The sequence below is a fragment of the Gorilla gorilla genome, chromosome 3, assembly GCF_029281585.2.
Source record: "Gorilla gorilla gorilla isolate KB3781 chromosome 3, NHGRI_mGorGor1-v2.1_pri, whole genome shotgun sequence".
Classification (NCBI taxonomy): domain Eukaryota; kingdom Metazoa; phylum Chordata; class Mammalia; order Primates; family Hominidae; genus Gorilla; species Gorilla gorilla.
Window position 1 is genome coordinate 103,244,987 of NC_073227.2, and position 22,050 is coordinate 103,267,036.

The window sequence follows — 22,050 nt, forward strand, 5'->3', positions numbered from 1 at the left end:
GCGCATGCCACCACACCTGGGTAATTTTTGTATTTTTGGTAGAGATGGTGTTTCACCATGTTGGCCAGACTGGTCTCAAACTCCTAACCTCAAATGATCTTCCCACCTCGGCCACCCAAAGTGTTGGGATTACAGGTGTAAGCCACCACGCCCCCCAGCCACTTACTCTTTTTTCTTGCCTTATTGCATTAACTCAGACCTGCAGTAGAATTAAACAAGTATTGAAAGTGGGAATCCCTGTTCAAGACTGTACCATTACATAAAGTTTGATATATTTTTCTCCCTTTTCAAATTATGAAAGTGTCCTTCTATTTTTGTGGGTTCAAGTATTTCAACCAAAATGGAGGTTGGATATCAGGATTCTTCTGCAGGTATTAAGACTGTCATAAAATTCTTTTTCTATTATTGTAAATTAGATGGATAGATTTTTGGCTATTAAGCTACTTTGTTAAGGAGGAGCTTGCTGTTAAGTGAATGAAAATAAATTTAACCCAGGTGATTAAAAAGCTTTATTGCTCAAAAAAAAAAAAGAAAAAAAAGAAAAAAATGTAAAAGGCCGGTGCAGTGGCTCATGCCTGTCATCCCAGCACTTTGGGAGGCTGAGTTGGGTGGATCACTTAAGGTCAGCCTAGCCAACATGGCGAAACTACATGTCTACTAAAAATATATAAATTAGCCGGGCATGGTGGCATAGCTACTGGGGAAGCTGAGGCAGGAGAATTGCTTGAACCCGGGAGGCAGAGGTTGCAGTGAGCCAAGATCGCGCCACTGCACTCTAGCATGGGCAACAGAGGTGAGAGTCCGTCTTCAAGAAAAAATACTCCGTCTTCAAGAAAAAATAAATTTTTTTAAAGAAAAATTTTGAAGAAAACTGTATTTCTTGTATTTCTGAGAGAAATTGAAAAGGGCCATGTAAAAAATAATACTAAGAGTCTAAGAGTAAGATTACAAAAGTCACATTAAAGTAAAAGATAACAGCATTGCTAAAATCTAATTAAGAATAAAGTAAAACAAGCAGAATCACATTTTTATTAGTTTAATGCTTAGTTGCATATCTAATAAATATTGAAGAAAACCGAGGATTACTTTAGAAAATAAATATAATAGAAGAAATCTGTCCTGTAATAAGAGACAATTACAATATAAAGTAAATTGAGAAAACACTAGCCATGCTTGATTTCCCAACAACAAACCTAGTAACATTAGATTCAAAGCTGGAGGAGGGAGTGAAAACAGTCTGAAATTGTAATGAGAATAATCATGGGAAACACCTAGGCTTCCAGGCCTGGAGGCATAAGAGCTGAAGGAGAAAAAGAGCCATCACTTAATAGGTCTGCAGGAGAAGCAGGGTCCTCAGGGAGACCCAGGTATCCATTACAGCAAGGAGATAAAAGGAACATTCAATGAAAAGGTTGTGAATTTAGGGAATTATTATTTTGATTATGAACTCCAGAGAAGGCGCAGTGGAAGGACTTCAAGAGAGGCATGGGTGGAAAAGGGGTCAGAAGATAGCAAGAGCTTTAAGGAGATTAGATGCGGGAGATGAAAGATGATCTGAGTCGGGGTGGTTGAGGCTACCCAGTATCAACAAAGATAAATAATGAGAGGAGTCTCAGCAGACTCAAGGCAGATAGCAGTGAGACTGTTGAGTGCTGGTGGGTAGGGAAGGGTGACTGCTTCAGCTTTCCTTTTGGCCTCTATCAATAGAAACAAGGAGATCTTCAGCAAATCCTCACTTTTTAGTCATTTTCGTAATTGACTTTTCTATGACATTTGAAATTGTGGCCTAGTATCCTTTTTGAAATTATCTTCCCTTCACATTTTGTTTAGTTTCTACTAATAATTCCCTTATCATTTACTCTCTCCCACTGGCTCCTTTTCTTCTACTAACACTTAGTATTTTATGGTTCAGTCCTGCTTTTCTTTTCACTCTACATACAATCTGATGCTCCTTGGGTGATTTCATCTATATCCATAGTTTCAGTGACTGCCTGCATTCAGTTTCACAATGGACATCCTCGTCTAGATAATCTGTGGGTACTTCAATGACAAAAATGTCCAAAAACTAAACATCTCTCTGCCCAAGCCTATAGTACTGCTATATTCTAGTATGAGATAGGATGGGATATTTTCTGCTATCTCAGAATCTGGCTGAAGTGAGGCCCCAAAGCTAAACAAAAAATGACAAACTCCCGCACACTCTAAAAAGGACATCCATGCCAGACTTACTAAAAGATGGTATCCCTATCATCTACCTCCTATTAAAAAAAAAAAAAAAGACATAAATAGAAGAGAATTTGCAAACATGGAGAATGCCAAGGCTTTACATCTCAGTGAGGGGGGAAAAAAAACCAACAACAAAAAACACCTCTGAGACAGAGTAGGTGACAACTGCAAGGAGAAACTAACATCTGAATCTTTAGGTTTTTTTGGTTTCGTTTACTTTTTGAGACAGAGTCTCATTCTGTCAACCAAGCTGGAGTGCAGTGGCACAATCTCAGCTCATTGCAACCTCCGCCTCCCCGGTTCAAGCAATTCTCCTGCCTCAGTCTTCGAAGTGGCTAGGATGTGCCACCATGCCCAGCTAGTTTTTGTATTTTTAGTAGAGACAGGGTTTCACCATGTCAGCCAGGCTGGTCTCGAACTCCTATCTCAGGTGATCTGCCCACCTCAACCTACCAAAGTGCTGGGATTACAGGCATAAGCCACCACACCCAGCCCCGACATCTGAATCTTTTTTGGCTATCAACTTATTAAGATAAATAAGCTTAGCCGTTACGTCTGTAATCCCAGCACTTTGGGAGGCCGAGGCAGGCAGATCATGAGGTCAGGAGATCGAGACCCTCCTGGACGACATGGTGAAAACCCATCTCTACTAAAAATAGAAAAATTAGCTGGGTGTGGTGGCACATGCCTGTAATCCCAGCTACTCGGGACGCTGAGGCAGGAGAATTGTTTGAACCCAGGAGGCGGAGGTTGCAGTGAGCCGAGATGGCGCCACTGCACTCCAGCCTGGTGACAGAGCAAGACTCCATCTCAAAAAAAAAAAAAAGAAAAAAGAAAAAAAAGGAAAAAAGAAACTTAGCTGTATCTTGGTTTAACCACCAGAACTAAATGCAGTGAGAGTTCCTGGGATAACCTGACAGATATCCTCAAGAGTTTATTCAGAGAATATGTGAACACAGAAACTGGTCCCAGCCTGGAAAATTCTGCAAGAAAGAAGAGGGCTGCAGCTGTCACAATGGTAGGGCAAAGATTTAGAGGACAGCAGTTAGGCAAGCTGCACTTTTACCACTGAGTTCTAGAGGTTTCCCACTGGCCATGTAGATGCTGCAGAAGGGCTAAGACATCTTGATGGGACCCTGCCAAAGCCATGTACCTTCTGGAGTAAAGGCACTCAGGAGTGCCAGGCGTAGACTACAGGAATGAAGAGCTAAAGGGAGGCTGCAAAAGGCAGCTGGAGAGTACACCATATCCCTGACAGGGAACTTGGCAATGTGGCAATAACCCACAGGAAGGGCTCCAAAAAAACCATCCTGAGTGAATATCTCCATAAGTCCACATTTGGACACGTGTCACACAGAGGGCACCAGAAGCTGGATTACAATAGTCTCAGTCAAACAAAACCTTGTCCTTTCTCCTCTAATCTTCCTTCTGATCAGAAGACAAAATCAGAAAGGGAGAGGAGGTTGAAGAGTGAAGAAACAGATCATGCTCCTCTTCTCCACCGCGGATCCCTGAGCCATGGTTAGGTCTCACCTGAACGACAGATAAGCTTTCAACCGGATGTAAGCTTTTGACTGTACATTTCACACCTGTGAATTTTAATCACCAAAACAAGCTTGTTTTTGTTTTTTTGTTTTTTTTTTTCTGGAGACAGAGTTTCGCTTTTGTTGCCCAGGCTGGAATGCAATGGCGGGATCTCAGCTCACCGCGACCTCTACCTCCCGGGTTCAAGCAATTCTCCTGCCTCAGCCTCCCGAGTAGCTGGGACTACAGGCATGCGCCACCACGCCCAGCTAATTTTGTATTTTTTTTGTAGAGACAGGGTTTCTCCATGTTGGTCAGGCTGGTCTCAGACTAAAACAAGCTTGTTCTTATAGTTAAGTGTAAAATCTTGCCAAAAGTCAAGAAAGGAAGATCCAATATGGCAGGGCTAAAGTCAAGGATGGGAAAAAAATAAAGCCAGTTCCTATTCGCATGTCATCAGGTATAAACCATATACCAGTCAAATTAGTCCATAGGGCTACCATCTACCCCGTTATCTAAGTCAGAAATACAGGAGTCATCCTAGATTCTCCCCCTAAGATACTGAACCTCTTTCAACACATCTCTCTTCCTCTTTAGCCCCTGAGCTACTAGTGTAGTTCAAACATGAAGTACTGCAATAATCTCTTAGTGATTCTCTACCCTGGCCTACACTTTTAAAAGATTAAATTTAACACACAGGCCACAGCCTAGAGATTCTGATTTAAATGGGGTCAGGTAGGGGCCTGCCATTAGTTTTCTCAAGAGGTCCCCAGTACTAACTGCAGCCAAGGTTGAGAATCACTAACCTAACTGGTCTCTCCCACAATACAGGCTCACCTTCCCCCAAACTATCTCTCATAATGCCACAAGATTCGTATTTTTAAAAATGCAAATTTCATATTATTTATAGCAGTGGTTCCCAATCTAGGCTACCCACTAGAATCACTTAAAGAGCTTTGTAAAATCCTGATACCAGGTCAAGTCTGGAGAGATGAAAACAGAATCTCTGGGGATGAGAACTAGGCGTCGGTATTTATTAAAACTCTCCAGGTGATCCCAATAAGCAGATAAGGGCGAGAATCACTGTCCTAGAAGCAATGAGAAGCCACAGAAGTCCAAACTCCCCTGAAGATAATGAAACCGTCCATCTAACCTTAGCACCCTTGGCTCTCACACTGCAAAAATCAGTGAGGCTTCCTGAAAGGCCACACTTTTACACCTTTATGTAAAGTATCACCTCAATCCAGAAAGCCCCTTCTGCTCATCTGGAGCTAAGTCCAACCCACGTTTAAGGTTAAGACCTTTCAAGAATAAGCTCCTTTGTATAAACCTTCCCTGCCAAACACACAGCAGTCATTAATCCATCTATGACCATTATAATTCTGTAGGACAATTTTTAATGTTTCAGTCTAACTACCTTATTGAATTCCTTGAAATGAAATACCTTATCTTATTCATGTTTTATCCTCAGTGCCTATCACTATGCATGGCACAGTTACCCTCAAATTTCTGCCAAATTCATTCAATTTAGGGAAAAAGTTATGCAGGTAGAATTTGACCTTAATAAACTGTATGAGATAACATATTTGTACATTATAGTCAAGGCTCATTAAAGAAACCAACACCTGGACTTTAAAAAATGTAAGGCAAATGTTTAACGTTTGTTCTATTTATGAACAGTAACAAATCAAAGAAAGCAGGTGCAAAGGGCAGTATTGTTTCCAGAGTCACAAGCGTGAAACCTGACAGAATAATAATGCTTGGCTTTCTATCTGAATAATATGTCCTTTAAAACATATCTTTTTCAAAATGTTATGCTGGTACAATAACAACTGTATGTTTTAGGAAAGTGAGTTAGATGACTTACTTTGCCTCACAATAAAATGAGAAAGCATTTGAATGCTTCCAATAAAATGTACTCAAGCTTAAACAACACTGATAATATGGCTACCAACATTTGATGGCAATTTCTACTACTCTGGGTCCTGTTACCAAGCAAAAGTTCAGATCTCCATTTTTTTAAAGTTACATTTAATATTTTATATCATAAGTCTATATGTACCTTCCACAAATACAATAATTTTGCTAAAATATTAACTAAAGAAGAACTAAACACCTACATTATCGAATTTATTTAAGATTTTGTTGTACCCACATTCATATGGGCTATGGAAATCATAGTCACATGCAAAATGATTACTATGTTACTATGTGTTTAAAGTAAGCTTTTTAATCTGTCAGACATCCTTGATTACTAAATTAATCCAGTATTCATTGAATGTCTATTACTTGCTTGGGAATGTACTAAAACTGAAGTATCTGAAGTGACTAGTAAGAAAATAAAGGCATCAACCACAATATTTGGTATTTGTGGCTAATTTATTTTTTTACCTTATTTGGCGATTTCAAAGGTGAGATGGCTATTTTATTTGATGTCTGTGTTGTAGAATTTAAAGTTGATCCAATAACACCACTTTCAGATATTGTTATGGTCTTTGATGGAGTTCCGGGAGTAGACTGTGAAAGAACCCTACCTGCAAATGAGAGGCAGCACATCAGTTTGACTTTTTTCAATAATAGTATAAAAATTTATGTGATGATGCTCTACACTCACAAGGACTGCAGAATGTATGTTTGTTATTTCATGTCAACACTTAATGAGGCACTAATGAACTATGGTAAACCTAGGCAGAACTAAACAAAACACTACTTCTTAGTAATACTTAATATCAGCTTACATTAAACTCTACAAAAACAGTTTAGCTCATGTGTTCATCAATACTGTTGTTATATCCATCAGAGAGAAAGCTCAGGGCAACTAAGCAATGTGCCCTGTGTAACACAGCTCCTGAAAGTCAGAACACGAACCCAAGTCTTAAAACTTCAATCTCTGTATTCTACTATCTATAGCTGTCTTCCCATATGAACTTAAACCATGAAGGTACAATTGAAATCCACACTTATAAAACAGATAGTTATTGGACTAACTTAAACACTGAAAGGTTTAATACTACCTGATTTTAGACTGCCAAAGGGGATTAAAAAATGTTTTTCTACCCACCCCGGCCAGATTCCATATTGTGTTCCCTTCTGGACAAGACCCTTCAGGAACAACCATGAAAAACTCTAGTGTCTGGATGCTTGGGGAACTGAAAATCATATTACATTGAGTTGAAATATCAGGAATTTTTATCCTAGGTAAGAAAAGACTACAAAGACATAACAGATCTTCAAATTCTTGAAGACTGTGTGATAGCCATTATTCCCATTCACCAAGTATTCTAGCTTTCTTCCATTCTGGACACATGGTAGAACTACACTTGCACTTCCTACCACTCCCACCCCATCTTGTAGTTAAGTTAGAGTCATGTCACTACTCCTGGCAGACGAGTTATGACTAGAAGTGACGTGTGTCATTCTTGGGCCACAGCATTTATTACTGCCTATGCAAGACCTTCCAAAGTTTATTTTCCTCTGCCATCTGAGATGGCGGCTCCTTGGTTAGCCTGTGTCCCTGAGTTACTATGAAAAGAAGATACCTTTTTGAACCCACAATGGTCATATAGATAATCAATTTTTAAATTTTTTTTAAATTGAATTTAAAAAAAAAAAAACAGGCTTTTTACCCTTCTGAGGTTTGGAGATTATTTTGGCAGAAAAACCAAGATTATCCTAACTAATCCAGGCTCTCAGGTTAAAGGATTAGAACCAATCTGTATCACATCAAATGCAGAGAAACAGAAAATATTTCAGCTCAGCACTAAGAAAGAACTTCTAACAAAAATTTCCAACTGAAATGACTATTTCAACACAAGTGAGTTTCTAGTCACTAAAGGTGTCCCAGGCAGACGCTGGATAATCAAATATACTGGCTAAAGAGGAAAGTCAAGCATCTAAGAAGTAGAGAAGATTGATAACTAAATTATCTCTAGAATCTGCTCTAACCTTTAGATACTATGATTAAACTCATAGATCCAGCTAGAGATGAAGGAGAGAGCATGACAGTGAGGAGAAAGGGAAAGAGAGAAAGAAGGGACTTTCACTTTAGACAAAAATAAAGAACTAATGCTTAGCAGCTTCTGGGCCATTTTTCCTGATAACAATGCCAAAGTATGCCTTTTGTTTTGTTTTGTTTTGTTTTGAGACAGGGGTCTCCCTCAGTCAACCAGGCTAGAATGCAGTGGCGTGATCACAGCTCACTGCAGCCTTGAACTTCTGGGCTCAAATGATCCTCCCATCTCAGCCTCCTGAGTAGCTGGGAACACAGGCACGTGCCACCATGCTCAGCTATTTTTATTTTTTTATTTTTTTTAGACATGGAGTTTTGTCATGTTGCCCAGGCTGGCACAGTTTCTTTTTTAAAAAGTGAATCAAGTTTTATCCCCATCCATGAATTTTTAAAGTATTTTTAATACAATTTTCAAAATTTCTTTGTAGTACATAGATTAATTTTAATGACATTCTGCCAGGTTTTTTAAAAACCTGAATACATCATAACTACATAAAGTCAATTCTAAATAAACCAAACGAATCTACATCAAATAGGTTTAGAGAGCCACCCTAAAGTATTCAGCCTGCCTAAAGTAACATGTTTGTCTATTCTGGTTTCCAAAGCTAATACCTGTGAGATAAGTGTGAAGCCCCAACAACCATTCTGTTAAGAAAAGAAATTACCAGTAAAGACACAGTTTCATAAAATGTTCATTATTTATAGCCACTGCTATAATTTCATATTTGTTAGGAATTACATATCTTTCAAATAATATTCATATAGAGCTGGACACAGTGGCTCACGCCTGTAATCCCAGCACTTTGGGAGGCCGAGGCAGGTGGATCACGAGGTCAGGAATTCGAGACCAGCCTGGCCAACATGGTGAAACCCCGTCTCTACTAAAACTACAAAAATTAGCCGGGCATGGTAGCGTGCGTCTGTAATCCCAGCTACTCGGGAGGCAGAGGTTGCGGTGAGCTGAGATTGCGCCATTGCACTCCAGCCTGGGCAACAAGAGCAAGAATCCCTCTAAAAAAAAAAAAAAAAAAATTCATACAGAAAATCCGCAATTCCTGAGGATAACTGATATCAGAAAAAGGCAACTTGATGTTAATTCACTTAAAACAGGAACAAAAGTTTCATTATAAATTACAAAACTAAAAGTAATAAAACTTTTACTATCTTTCTGTGGCCTATGTTTTTTAAAAATTCAGTTTATAATTGCAACTATACTAACTCTTAGGATGAACAAAGTAAAAAATCAGCTGTTGAGTTTTGGGGAGAGAGATTGCTTCTGAAAATTTGGATGACAGCAAAATGATAAATTATGTCGATAATGATAAATGGGCACAACATACTCATAAAGCAGGTCATTTCTACCAAAATATTTCTAGATTTCATCAATTTTCCCAAGAACCTTGATATCCTTTGAAATTCAAGTTATTCTTTTTGAAGGTCTGCTTGGTTTTCATCCTGGTAGCATTTCTGATTATCTAATCTAACCTCCAAATCCCTATTTATCCTTAGTTCCACTGATTCAAGCAAGCATGCAAGTTACATAATTTGACCTTGAAATCAATTTCTGTTGTCAGGTATTCTCCAAGAATCAAAAGAGACACACTCCATAAAGCCACATATTGAATAGGCTGGGGCAGGAAGCTAGAATATTTGAGTAAGGCCAAATTCTTTAAGAGATTAATTTTACATTGTGATGAAGCTTGCTCCCATGAAGCAACCTTCTACCTTGAGAGGTGTGATAATGAGAACCTCTATTATCTCATGTAACCACCTCAAGTCTTGTCAGGTGGCTGGTATCTACATTTTACTAAACTAAGATGAACAAAATAATGTATTTACCCAAGATCATAGAGAAAATCAACAGAAGACCCATGACTGGAAACCCAAGTTTCCCAATAGCTCCTACTGTATCACTATAGTGCCTCCATGATATACATATTCATGCAACAATATGCATTCACAGAACTACATCAAAGTGCCAAAAATAGGGGCGGGGCACAGTGGCTCACGCCTGTAATCCCAGCACTTTGGGAGGACAAGGAGGGTGGATCACGAGGTCAGGAGATTGGGACCATCCTGGCTAACACGGTGAAACCCCATCTCTACTAAAAATACAAAAAATTAGCTGGGTGTGGTGGCAGGCACCTGTAGTCCAGCTACTTGGGAGGCTGAGGCAAGAGAATGGCGTGAACCCAGGAGGCGGAGCTTGCAGTGAGCCGAGATCGCACCACGGCACTCCAGCCTGGGTGACAGAGCAAGACTCCGTCTCAAAAAAACAAACAAACAAAAAAAAAAAGGTGCCAAAAATTGTGCTAGGTTCTGGGAAGGTGGGGACAGAGGAGAAAGAGAAAGAGCGAGAGAAACAAGATAAAAGAACCATCAATACAGTACATACATAAATACAATGGAACATAATTCTGCCTTAAAAAGAAAATTCTGATATATACTACAACACAAATGCACCTTAAGGACATTATGCTAAGTGAAATAAGCCAATCAAAAAAAAAGGGCAATGGCTGGGCATGGTGGCTCACACCTGTAATCCCAGCACTTTGGGAGGCCGAGGTGGGCAGATCACCTGAGGTCAGGAGTCCAAGACCAGCCTGGCCAACGTGGTGAAACACCATCTCTACTAGAAATACAAAAATTAGCCGGGCGTGATGGCACACACCTGTAATCCCAGCTACTTGGGAGGCTGAAGCAAGAGAATCACTTGAACCCAGAAGGCAGAGGTTGCAGTGAGCCACGATCGCACCACTGCATTCCAACCTGGGCAACAGACTGAGACTCCATCTTAAATCCCAGCTACTTGGGAGGTTGAGGCAGGAGGATCACTTGAACCCGGGAGGCAGAGGTTGCAGTGAGCCAAGATCACACCACTGCACTCCAGCCTGAGTGACAGAGTGACAGACTGTCTCAAAAAAAAACAAAAACAAAAACGTAGATACAAAAGTGGGATGGTGGCTGCCAGATGCTGGATTGGGGAAGGAAGAATAAGGAGTTTTTGTTTAATGGGCACAAGATTTCAGTTTTGCAAAAAGAAAAAGTTTTAGAGATGGGATGGTGGTGATGGTTGTATAACAATGTGAATGTACTTAATGCCAATGAACTATACACTTAAAACAGTTAAGATGAGGCTGGGTGCAGTGGCTCACATCTGTAATCCCAGCACTTTGCAAGGCTGAGGCGGGTGGATCACTTGAGGTCATAAGTTCAAGACCAGCCTGGCCAAAATGGTGAAACCCCTTCTCTACTAAAAATACAAAAATTAGCCGGATGTGGTGGAGTGTGCCTGTAGTCTCAGCTCCTTGGGAAGCTGAGGCAGGAGAATCACTTAGTGAGTTGAGATCACGCCACTGCACTCCAGCCTGGGTGACAGAGTGAAACTACATCTCAAAAAAAAAAAAAAGTTACGATGGTAAATTTTGTGTTATGTATATCTTACCACAATTTTTTAAAAATAAGTTTTTTAAAAGAACTACATGATGAGGCCAGGCGCGGTGGCTCATGCCTGTAATCCTAGCACTTTGGGAGGCTGAGGTGGGCGGATTACCTGAGGTCAGGAGTTTGAGACCAGCCTGGCCAACATGGTGAAACCCCATCTCCACTAAAAATACAAAAAATTAGCCGGGCATAGTGGTAGGCACCTGTAATCCCAGCTATTCAGGAGGCTGAGACAGGAGAATCACTTGAACCCGGGAGGCGGATGTTGCAGTGAGCCAAGATCGCGCCATTGCACTCCAGCCTGGGCAAAAAGAGCGAAAACTCCGTCTAAAAAAAAAAGAGAGCTAGATGAACAAAAAAACAAAAAAAACTACCATCATGAAAAATCATAAGGGGTATGGGGAGACAGACAAGAAAACCAAGATTTATAATACAGTATGACTAATGGATAACTCAAAGCCAGTGTGAAATTTAACAGAAGTTTAAGATAAGTACTTGGTAAGTATAACCAAGTTTTATGGAAATAAATAGGAAATGATCAGAGAAAGAGTATCTGATTAAACCTAGAAGTCAAAAACTTCCAAGATGGGTAATCTAAGCGATAAAATGGATGAGTCAGCTGTGAGGAACGGCAAAGAAAGGCATTCCATGTAAAAGGAACCTTGCCAAGACCCTTAGTCCTACAACTTAGTTTAGATCCATTTGGTGATCTCTTACAATAAGTTAAATCAGTAGGTTTGGAGCTACTATTTTGAAAGTGAAAGTCAAAAGGCATGCATTAGATCCTAGATGCCTTTAATGCTAAGAAAGCACTGGCATTTGAACTTAATCCTGATGGGTCCAGGTGAAGAAATGAACAAGGCCAAGAAAATTTTAAGCAAGGGTATGACAAGTTCAGATTTGCATTTTAGAAAAAATCGCTTATACACAAATATAAAATCATCTTGACTGAAACATAGAAAAAGATAGTCATCTTCAATGAGAAGCCCAAAAATCATCAAAAAAAAAAAAAAAATCTCAAGGTACTTTGAAAGAGCATTAGCTAGCAGGGCGCAGTGGCTCATGCCTGTAGTCCCAGCACTTTGGGAGGCCAAGACGGGTGGATCACAAGGTCAGGAGTTCGAGACCAGCCTGGCCAACATGGTGAAACCCCGTCTCTACTAAAAATACAAAAATTAGTTGGTTGTGGTGGTGGGCGCCTGTAATCCCAGCTGCTCGGGAGGCTGAGGCAGGAGAATCGCTTGAACCCGGGAGATGGAGGTTGCAGTGAGCCAAGATAGCACCACTGCACTCCAGCCTCGGTGACACGGGGAGACTCCGTCTTAAGAAAAAAAAAAAAAAAAGACTAGCTGCATGGAAAAAGACTGCAGTCTTAGCTGCAATGTATACATAAAGATGATGGAATCTCCTTGTGATACAATTCAACAGAAAGGCACTTTGGTGGTTTAAAATTTAGCATATGTGAATTTTTAAACGTTATAAAGAACTAGTTAAAAGTAGAAATTATCCCTCCAAACTGAACTTAATGCCAACAATGCTAGTAAAATTTAACAGAAGTATATCTCTATGTATTCTGGTAGGGCTATTAAGTCCATCTGCAATTAAAAAATAAAGTTACAATCAGTCTGCAACACATAAACAACCCAAAGACCAAGCAATGACATTTACAAAAGTCCATGATAGTCACGGTGAACTCGACAGTAACCAAAAATTCATTCAGACACTTCCGCGAACACCACAATTGTTTACCATACAACCCATACCTTCTCCTTCCCATTAACTAAAACTTTTCAGGGACTCTCTCAGAGTCTCTTCAGAGACTCAAAACAGTAAAAAACATCCCATTAAAACACTCCTGGTTAAGCCCCTCTACCTATACAAAAATCTCCAAGGGGACTGGTGTTTTCTTTTTCATAAATACTTCCAAGCCTTGTTTACTTATAGCCAACTGCAGCCCACTTCCTAAATCAGCTCCAAACCCAAACCCTTTCCAGTATTTTCTTTGGGGTCCCCCTGCCTCCCATGACATCTCTCAAGATATCAGCTTCCTATACTGTCACAAATCTCTACCGAGCACCAAGAGAAAGAGAATAGTCACTCACCTAACGCTGCTTTCACATTAAATTTTTCCATCTCTTCTCATTAGCTAAAATGAGAAGCCTCTTTACATACAAATACAAATCAAGCCTACATACAAATCAAAGCCTCAGGAAAATGACAAGTCACTGCCACTGATTTCCAAGTTGCCTACCGCTATGTTGTAAATTTATTAAAGACAGATGGTTTTAATATACATGCTAGGAATGATCAGTTAATATTTGAGTACCCTCATCAAGAATACACAGTCTAGGGATGGGTAATTAGGATTTGAAAGTCTCTAGTCAAAAGTTTACCATCCAGAGGTGCTTTCATATAAGCCTTTAGCACAGTAGAAATTAGAAATGATCCTATAACTAGTGAAAGAGTCATTTAGTATGGCTCTGGATTAAAGACCAATCACTATGGCTGTGTGCTTTTCTCTAAAAAACTTGAGCTGCTAGCCAAACAAGGAATAGGAGGGTTGGACTTAGCCAAGCCATTAGAGAAAGAGACTGGAAAAAGACAATCAATGGTGTTTACAAGAGAGCAATAGGGTGGGTCATGGACTTCACCTTGAGGAAGGAAGAATTTGAGGACAGGAAAGGAATGATTATTGAGAAAGTGGAAGAATCAATGGACCAGAAGTTTCAAAGTCAATTGCTGAATTGGGAGTAGAAAGGCAAGTAAACTAAAAGAATAAAGAGAACGAACACTTGAAGTCAAGATTTCTGAGGTGATATAGTGATTGGTGATGACAAATTTTAAAGTATAAAAGAGAACTGGGCCACACTAAGGAGTATTCTAGTAAAAGTAATTCAGCTAAAATTCTGTTACCACTTAAGTAATTACTATTATTGTGACAATTTTCTGTTTACAGAGAACTCCATATAGAGTATATTAAAATACTGAAACCAAAAATTCAAACAGAAACCATGAAATACTATACTCTTGTGAATATTAATTTAAATTTATTAAAGTTAGCACATGTGCTCCAGAAACAAATTGCCTGGGTTCAAATTCCAGCTCAGCCATTTACTAGCTGAATGCCTCCACTTCCACACTGGCAAAACAGGAATGTTATTAGTACCTACCTCATAGGATTGCTGGGGAATGATATAGTCACTATATGTAAAGGGCTAAGAATGGTGCCTGGCACACAGTGAACACTGTATAAATATTAGCTACTATTACTGGAGTTTGAGACTTTGCTAGTATCATGGTAAATTTCTACCAAAAACTAAGGAGACTAAAGTAATGAACTGATTTTCAGATGAGGCATTTTGCTTGAAGCAAACATTTCTTATTAACTAGTCTGGTTTATAATAATAAGCTATATTTGTTACACTAAAACATTTTAAGTTGGCAGAACAGCCTTTTTTAAATCTAAAAGGAAGATAAATATTTAGCTTAATAAACTATAAAGAAATATAACCTGCAATGACTGGTGGTGAAACTTGAGTTGTCTGTCCTGTAACTGCTTTACTATTAATCGGTTTTGCAAAGATCAGCTTCGTGATTACTGGACCAGAAGTTGGCGTTCGAGGCTTCTTAGCAATCTGAAACATATAAATAACTATGAAGACCATCTGTTTCTATAAAATGCCTATTAAATCAAAATTATACCAAAGATTCACACAAAGTAGCACATGTAAAACCGGCTCACTTAACAGAATATATCTGTGTGTTAATGTTAAGAACATTTAAAATGCAGACATTCATCAAAATATTAATATGATTATATCCTTAATCCCATATATAATACCTTTGCATTTTATTACAATTCCTTATTTTCATGTCTTGGATATACGCATATGATGAAAACAAAATTAATAATAATGCTTAATGAAAAAATAAAACTGTGGCACAGTAATATTCTTGTTCAAAATAACAAATTACTCAATAATAAAAAGAGTAAGTAAAGAAAGTATAGTGCGAATGACAAAGCCACCTATATACACAATTACATTGGCCCTTGGATGCAAAATATAAATAAATACACATTAAAGGTAGGCTTATGACTAGATTTTCAACTTTAGATCTAAATATCAGGAGTAGATTAAGGGAGAACTAAATAAGTTAAAGCCCTAGGGTACAAAAGAGAAAAATTTGGTAGAACAGAAACTATTATAAGGGCAACAGCTCTGAAATATTATTTACTAAACTATTATGTACTACACTTTTCTTCTTTTAAAGATGGGGTCCTGGCCAGGCGCAGTGGCTCACGCCTGTAATCCCAGCACTCTGGGAGGCTGAGGCAGGCAGACACTTGAGGTCAGGAGTTCAAGACCAGCCTGGCCAACATGGTGAAACCCTGTCTCTACAAAAATACAAAAATAAGCAGGGTGTGGTGGCGCACACCTATAATCTTAGCTACTCGGGAGGCTGAGGCAGGAGAATTGCTTGAACCCAGGAGCAGAGGTTGCAGGGAGTCGAGATTGCACCACTGCACTCCAGCCTGGGTGACAGAGTGAGTGAGACTCTGTCTCAAAAAAAAAAAAAAATACTGGGTCTCATCTCGTCACCCAGACCGGAGTGCAGTGGTGCAATCATAGTTCACTGCAGCCTCAAACTCCTGGGCTACAGCAACTGTTTATTATATTTTAAATTCCTTGAAGAGAGAATCTATATTTAATTCATCTCCAATTTGAAGTTACATACTGGCACACTGTTGACCTGAATTATAATTCTCCACAAGTCAAGGAGTGTAGAGTTACCAATTTTTTATATTGCGATTATCACCATATACAAAGACACAGCTTCTTCTAAAAGTTAAAAGAAGAAATTTACCTGGGATAAAAATCAAAGAATTTTAGAGTGTGAAGAACATTAAATATTAATTATATCTTTTGGCAATGAAAATTGAGACTGTAAAAGTACTATTATAGGAAATAGTGACTCAAATGAAAAAATATGACCAACATGAATAACAGAAATACACCAGAAGCTATAATAGATCACAGAACTAGACAAATATTAGCACTTTGTGCTCAAATTATAAATTAAACTAAATAACACATCTTACACCTACAATATATTACTTTTTTATACTCAGAGCACATTACTAACAAAAACCAACTGTATATAAAATACAAATCACTTAAAAAAAACATACCCATTATTGTATTTAAAAACAGCCGACTTGCAAAACTATAACATACTCAAATAAATCTATAATTATACTCTAGAAAGCTAATGAAATTTAGAGAAATACAAATTTCTCAAGTATGTTTACAGACTTAAAACCCTAAGGTCAGTCAAAATTGTATCTATTGTATCTATAATATTAACAATCTCTAGAGGTAGAAGTATTGATATTCTTAGAAAGCCATATTAGCAATAAATAACCTTAGCTATAACAATTATGGGCTTAAAGTATTTCCCCATTTTAAACTGATTTTTCACAATCATGAGTATATGAATACTTATCAGTAAGAAAAAAATATAAACAGTACAACCAGAAGCACATTAATTATTCAAATAAACAATCTCATCTTGCCCTTGTGGTTATGTTTCTTTAGTGGTGCTGAAAATAATAACTTTTGGTTCCATTAAGGAACTATGATTTTTTTGCACTATGAATTCTAAAGTATCCTGGAACAAAATTATTAAGTAAAACAAAGCATCAAAGATTACTTTAACAAGTTTGTAGAATCAGCAGCTTAAGATAAACATGAAAAAAAACTTACAAATAAGGTAGTAAAATATGTCATCAAATAATATACACAAGTAATTTTTGGCACTGTGTTGGATAGATTCAGGAGCTAGTAAGGACTTATATTGTCCCAGACTGCCAGTTATGTACTACTCTTATATACTATGCACAGGAAACATGGGAAAGTGTTTATATATCTGTTATTACATATAATTATACCTCTGTTACTGCCTCTGGCTTCAAAGGTCACCTCTTTTCTTCATTTTTCAAGATGGCCTCCATCTTCCACCGTTGCCTGCTATCTATACCCTAACAGTCTCAATACTGTGACTAAACTTAACACTGACAACTACCTAGGGGGAAAAAAACCAGAAAATCATATACTCTTTGTAATACTAAACCACATATTCTGGTGTCAAAAAAGGAAAAAATATAGATGCATAGTTTTTAATTTGTCTTTTGTGCTTCAGAGCTTTGAGGTTACTTCTGAGTTGGAAAGACTTAAGTCGCCTAAAAATAATGGATTGTACAAGTAAAAAAAATTCTAAATCTAATTCTTTTGTTTTTATTGTTTTTTTTAAATAGAATTCTTTTTTATTAAATAGAAACAGGCTTTAGAAAACTAACAATAGCCCAGGTGCAGTGGCTTATGCTTGTAATCCCAGCACTTTTGAGACGCCAAGGCAGGTGGATTGCTTGTGTCCAGGAGTTTGAGACCAGCCTGGGCTACATGGCAAAGCCCCATCTCTACAAAAAAAATACAAAAATTGGCCAGGTGTGGTGGTTTGCATCTGTAGTCCCAGCTACTTGGGAGGCTGACATGGGAGGAGCATTTGAGCTTGGGAGGTCAAGGCTGCAGTGGAGCACCCACTGCACTCCAGACTGGGTGACAGCGAGACCTGTCTCAAAAACAAAACAAAACAAAACAGAAAAGTAACAATAAAACAAGTTATAAGAATTAGACCCCAGTCTTTTTTTTATTGTCATTACTTAGGGAGTTAAAGTACAGAAATAATAGATACAAGCAACACTGGTCACTGAAATGTCACATATACCTTACTCTCATAAATGAAAAAAATGACATTCTAATTTATGATATCTTTTCCTTTTTTAGTTTATTTTTATTTTTTTGAGACAGGGTCTTCCTGTAGCCCAGGCTGAGGTGCAGGGATGCGACCACAGCTCACAGCAGCCTAGACCTCCCCGGCTCAAGTGACCCTCTCACCTCAGCCTCCTGAGTACCTGGGACCACAAGTGTGCGCCACCATGCTGGGCTAATTTTTTGTATTTTTGGTAGAAACAGGGTTTCACTATGTTGCCCAGACTGGTCTCGAACTCCTGGCCTCACAGAATCTGCCCACCTTGGCCTCCCAAAGTGTTGGGCTTACAGGTTCGTGAGCCACCACACCTGGCATCAGTTTCTTTTGAACATAATTATGATCCATATTGCCAAAGCCAAATAAACTTTGGTAAACCAATAAAAACAAGCTTCAAAACTGAGGACAAGATGCTTGATGGTGATAAGATATCTCATCCAAGAGATTCTTGGCAAAAATAAGAAGTAAAAGGAAGTCATAGATAAGTGAGAAGTAATAATGAACAAGAAAGAGCACTAAATGTTTAATAATGGCAAAGGTGACACAGGCAAATTATAAGATTTAAGAAATTCTACAAAGTTCTTAAATGCAAAGCCCATGAAAAGTGGTTTCTAATTCTACTGTCAAAACAGTAACCAAAACATTACTCTAATATCAGCTGAGTGTAGTCTCCCAAAACCTTCCTACTTCCTTCTTATGCATTTCCTATTATTTCTATGCATTCTCCTTTTTTCTCAAAGACAACTCTTTCAAACAGAGGATACATTTTTGTTTCCTGGTCATAAGTATATCACTGCATTTCTTGTTTTTTTTTTTTTTTTTTTTGAGATGGAGTTTCGCTCTTGTCGCCCAGGCTGGAGTGCAATGGCGCGATCTCGGCTCACTGCAACCTCTGCCTCCCGGGTTCAACCGATTCTCCTGTCTCGGCCTCCCGAGTAGCTGGGATTATAGGCACTCGCCACCATGCCCGGCTAACTTTTTGTATTTTTAGTAGGGATGAGGTTTCACCATGTTGGGCAGGCTAGTCTCAAACTCTTGACCTCAGGTGATCCGCCCACCTCAGCCTGCCAAAGTGGTGGGTGGGATTACAGGCTTGAGCCACCACGCCCCGCCGATCACTGCATTTCCAAGAGTAGTGGTGGCCTAAGAAAGCCTATTTGGGCATGATAAACTGGAAATCACTTAATATATATTCCAGTAACCTTCTTTCTAGAAGGGTCCTGTTCATACTAATAATAGGTACCATTATGAAACATCCTCAATATTTTGAGAATTATACTACACATTTCATCATGATCAAAAAGTATTAAGATAAAGTCAAAAACTCAGAGAAGATAAGTAACCTACGAAAGTTTTCCATAACTGGTAGGATAAGATAGAGGCAACTCAAACCCAGTTGGTACAACTCTAAAGCCTGTATGTTATCTTCCATCACATGTCACTGTCTTTTCCATAGTACAAACATGAATAATGGCAATGAACAGTAAACTCCAAATAAAAGGCACACGCTGGCTGACATGCACTATTACTGGCTCTGAGGGTTTCTCAGAGCAACAAAGTTCTCCTAGCCTTTGGTCATCTGTGAACTGAAAAAAAAAATGTTGTCTACATGATTTTTTTGATAGCCCAGCAGCAAGTCTGGCATCTTTATACCAGCAAAACATCCTTGTAATCAAACTACCACTAAGAATAAAATGCATTTTAAAGTTAGTAAAAGGCTATAAATATACTAATTTGGAATTTAACCAAAATTGTTTGCTTTCTAAGTTATCTGGTAAAAATTTTCATAAGCATTAGACATATCAAACTTAAAAACACACACACACAATTACGTAAAACAACATTCAAAAGAATTCAGTAACAACTATGTATTTAGTAACCCTATAAACACAACTATGAATCAGTTAAATTTTTTTAACATGCATTTTAATTAGTAAGCCCCCTTTTTTCTTTTACCTGTACTGTTTTTAACTGTTGGGTCTGTAACACAGAGGGCTGAGTTGTAGTATTAATCAGTTGACTTCCTGGGGTCAATGCTGAGACACCAATGACAGGTTTCACCTCTGGCCTCCCTCCAATGGTAACTACTTTAATTTGCTGCGGTGGTAACTTAGCATCTCCTGACTGGGCCTGAGTTGTAACTTTCTGAGCCTGGGGTAGTTGGCTATGGGGTAGTGCTAAAACAATTGGTGAACCAGACTTGCCCAAAGTTGTTAAAATTAACTTCTGTCCATCTGGTTTAAGGGTCTGATTGCCAAGTTTAAGATCAGATGTCTGTGATACTTTGTTTAAAATAATCTGATTGGCTGATATAGTCACAGGAGTCTGAGCACCAAGTTTTTGAAGGCCACTTGGAAAAGCTGGTTTCACTGTGGTATTAGAATCTGCTTTAGTAATTGTGGTATTCACTGCAACTTGGTTAGTGTGGTTACTGTACACTGTGATTGGTTCCGTGGAAATGGGCGTGGCTGTAGAGTCACCAGTAGAATTTATGTTGACAATTTCTTCCAGTTCTGTCTCCATGGGAATTGGGGATGAAACAATAACAGCCTCAATACTATCATCATCCACTAAAGTTATACCAGTGTCCATTATTTCCTCTGGAAGCAAACTATTCACCTCAGCTGGCACCACCTCCATGATCGTTCTCCCGCTAGAAAGTTGATCAGGCACTGTAATAAAAGTTGAAAAATGAACAAGTTACTAGGTTTCAAAAGATGTAAGAAAAAAATTCAAAAAAATGCAAATGGCAAAATGACAATTTTTAAATTGATATATAATTGAATGAAGAATATTCCTGAAGCTTATATGGGTTAAATCATGTTAACACATCCTCAACCTGCAAGAAACTATAATATAAGTCATATGGGAACACAAAACTAGAAGCAAACATTCTTACTCTCGTCTCAATCCACAAGTATCTTGCACTCAGGCAACACTAAGTCACATAATCACATGAAACTCCTTTCCAACGCCCTCTAATAAAATTTGTAATCTTTGATGTATCTGATCTTATTTCTACCCAGATTTTTTTCCTCTCATTGACAGACTTGAAAACTGCTGATTCACACAAGGAAATAAAGATTTAAATATTAACATATTGTAAAATACATTCAAATCTCCAATGAGCTAGGTCCTAATATGAGTGTACTATCCCATTTTAAAAATCCATTAAATACCCAAATTAAAGTTAAAGGAGTTTCTAGAGTAATACATCTCAGCAATTGCAGATCAAATAGCATTTGTGGTACAACTTTGACCAACTAGCTTCATACCAGGGAAATTTTTATTTGGAAAGAAGATTCTCAAACCCTCCTTGGCCATTTACTTACTTACTTACTTAATTAATTAATTATTGAGACGGAGTCTCACTCTGTTGCCAAGGCTGAAGTGCAGTGGCACAATCTCAGCTCACTGCAACCTCCGCTTCCTGGGTTCAAGCAATTCTCCTGCCTCAGCCTCCTGAGTAGCTGGAATTACAGGCGCCTGCCACCATGCCGGGCTAATTTTTGTACTTTTAGTAGAGACAGGGTTTTGCCATGTTGGCCAGGCTGGTCTCAAACTCCTAACCTCGGGTGATCCACCTGCCTCGGCCTCCCAAAGTACTGGGATTACAGGCATGAGCCACCGTGCCTGGCCATCCTCAGCCATTTAAAGTGTCAAAAAGAACCATTTAAGAGATGTACAGCCAATCCCCATGAAGAAAAAAAGTAACAATCATAAAGCAGATTATGAAAAACTTTGGGCTGTGGTACTTTTAGCCAAAGGTCTGTAGAACTTCCAATAAAGGAATCAATTTTATTATCTTCATGTATAAAAGACAGCACATCATGTTTATGACAGACTAAATAGCAGTGAGTTATTTGCCCAGAGAACACCAAAGATCCATAGGTACCAAATCAGCAACTTTCTTCTCTTCCTTTTCGTTTTTGAGACAGAGTCTCGCTCTTGTTACCCAGGCTGGAGTGCAGTGGCGCAATCTCAGCTCACCGCAACCTCCACCTCCCAGGTTCAAGCGA

The 22,050-nt window shown here is 38.6% G+C and overlaps 1 protein-coding gene across 6 annotated transcripts in view; it reads right to left on the reverse strand.

Moving 5' to 3' along the window:
• Positions 1–22,050, reverse strand: part of LIN54 (lin-54 DREAM MuvB core complex component) — an 89,006-nt gene that overhangs the window by 40,289 nt on the left and 26,667 nt on the right. For 3 of the 6 annotated variants that reach the window (XM_055384992.2, XM_019025334.4, XM_004038898.5), the window contains exons 2-4: positions 19,988–20,703; positions 14,715–14,838; positions 6,142–6,284 (exon numbers count right to left, since the gene is read on the reverse strand). In XM_055384992.2, the coding sequence (XP_055240967.1) occupies positions 6,142–6,284; positions 14,715–14,838; positions 19,988–20,671 (951 nt within the window). In that variant the 5' untranslated portion in view covers positions 20,672–20,703. The remainder of the gene's footprint in view (positions 1–6,141; positions 6,285–14,714; positions 14,839–19,987; positions 20,704–22,050) is intronic. The other 3 variants (XM_004038899.5, XM_019025335.4, XM_019025336.4) reach the window with 1 other exon arrangement.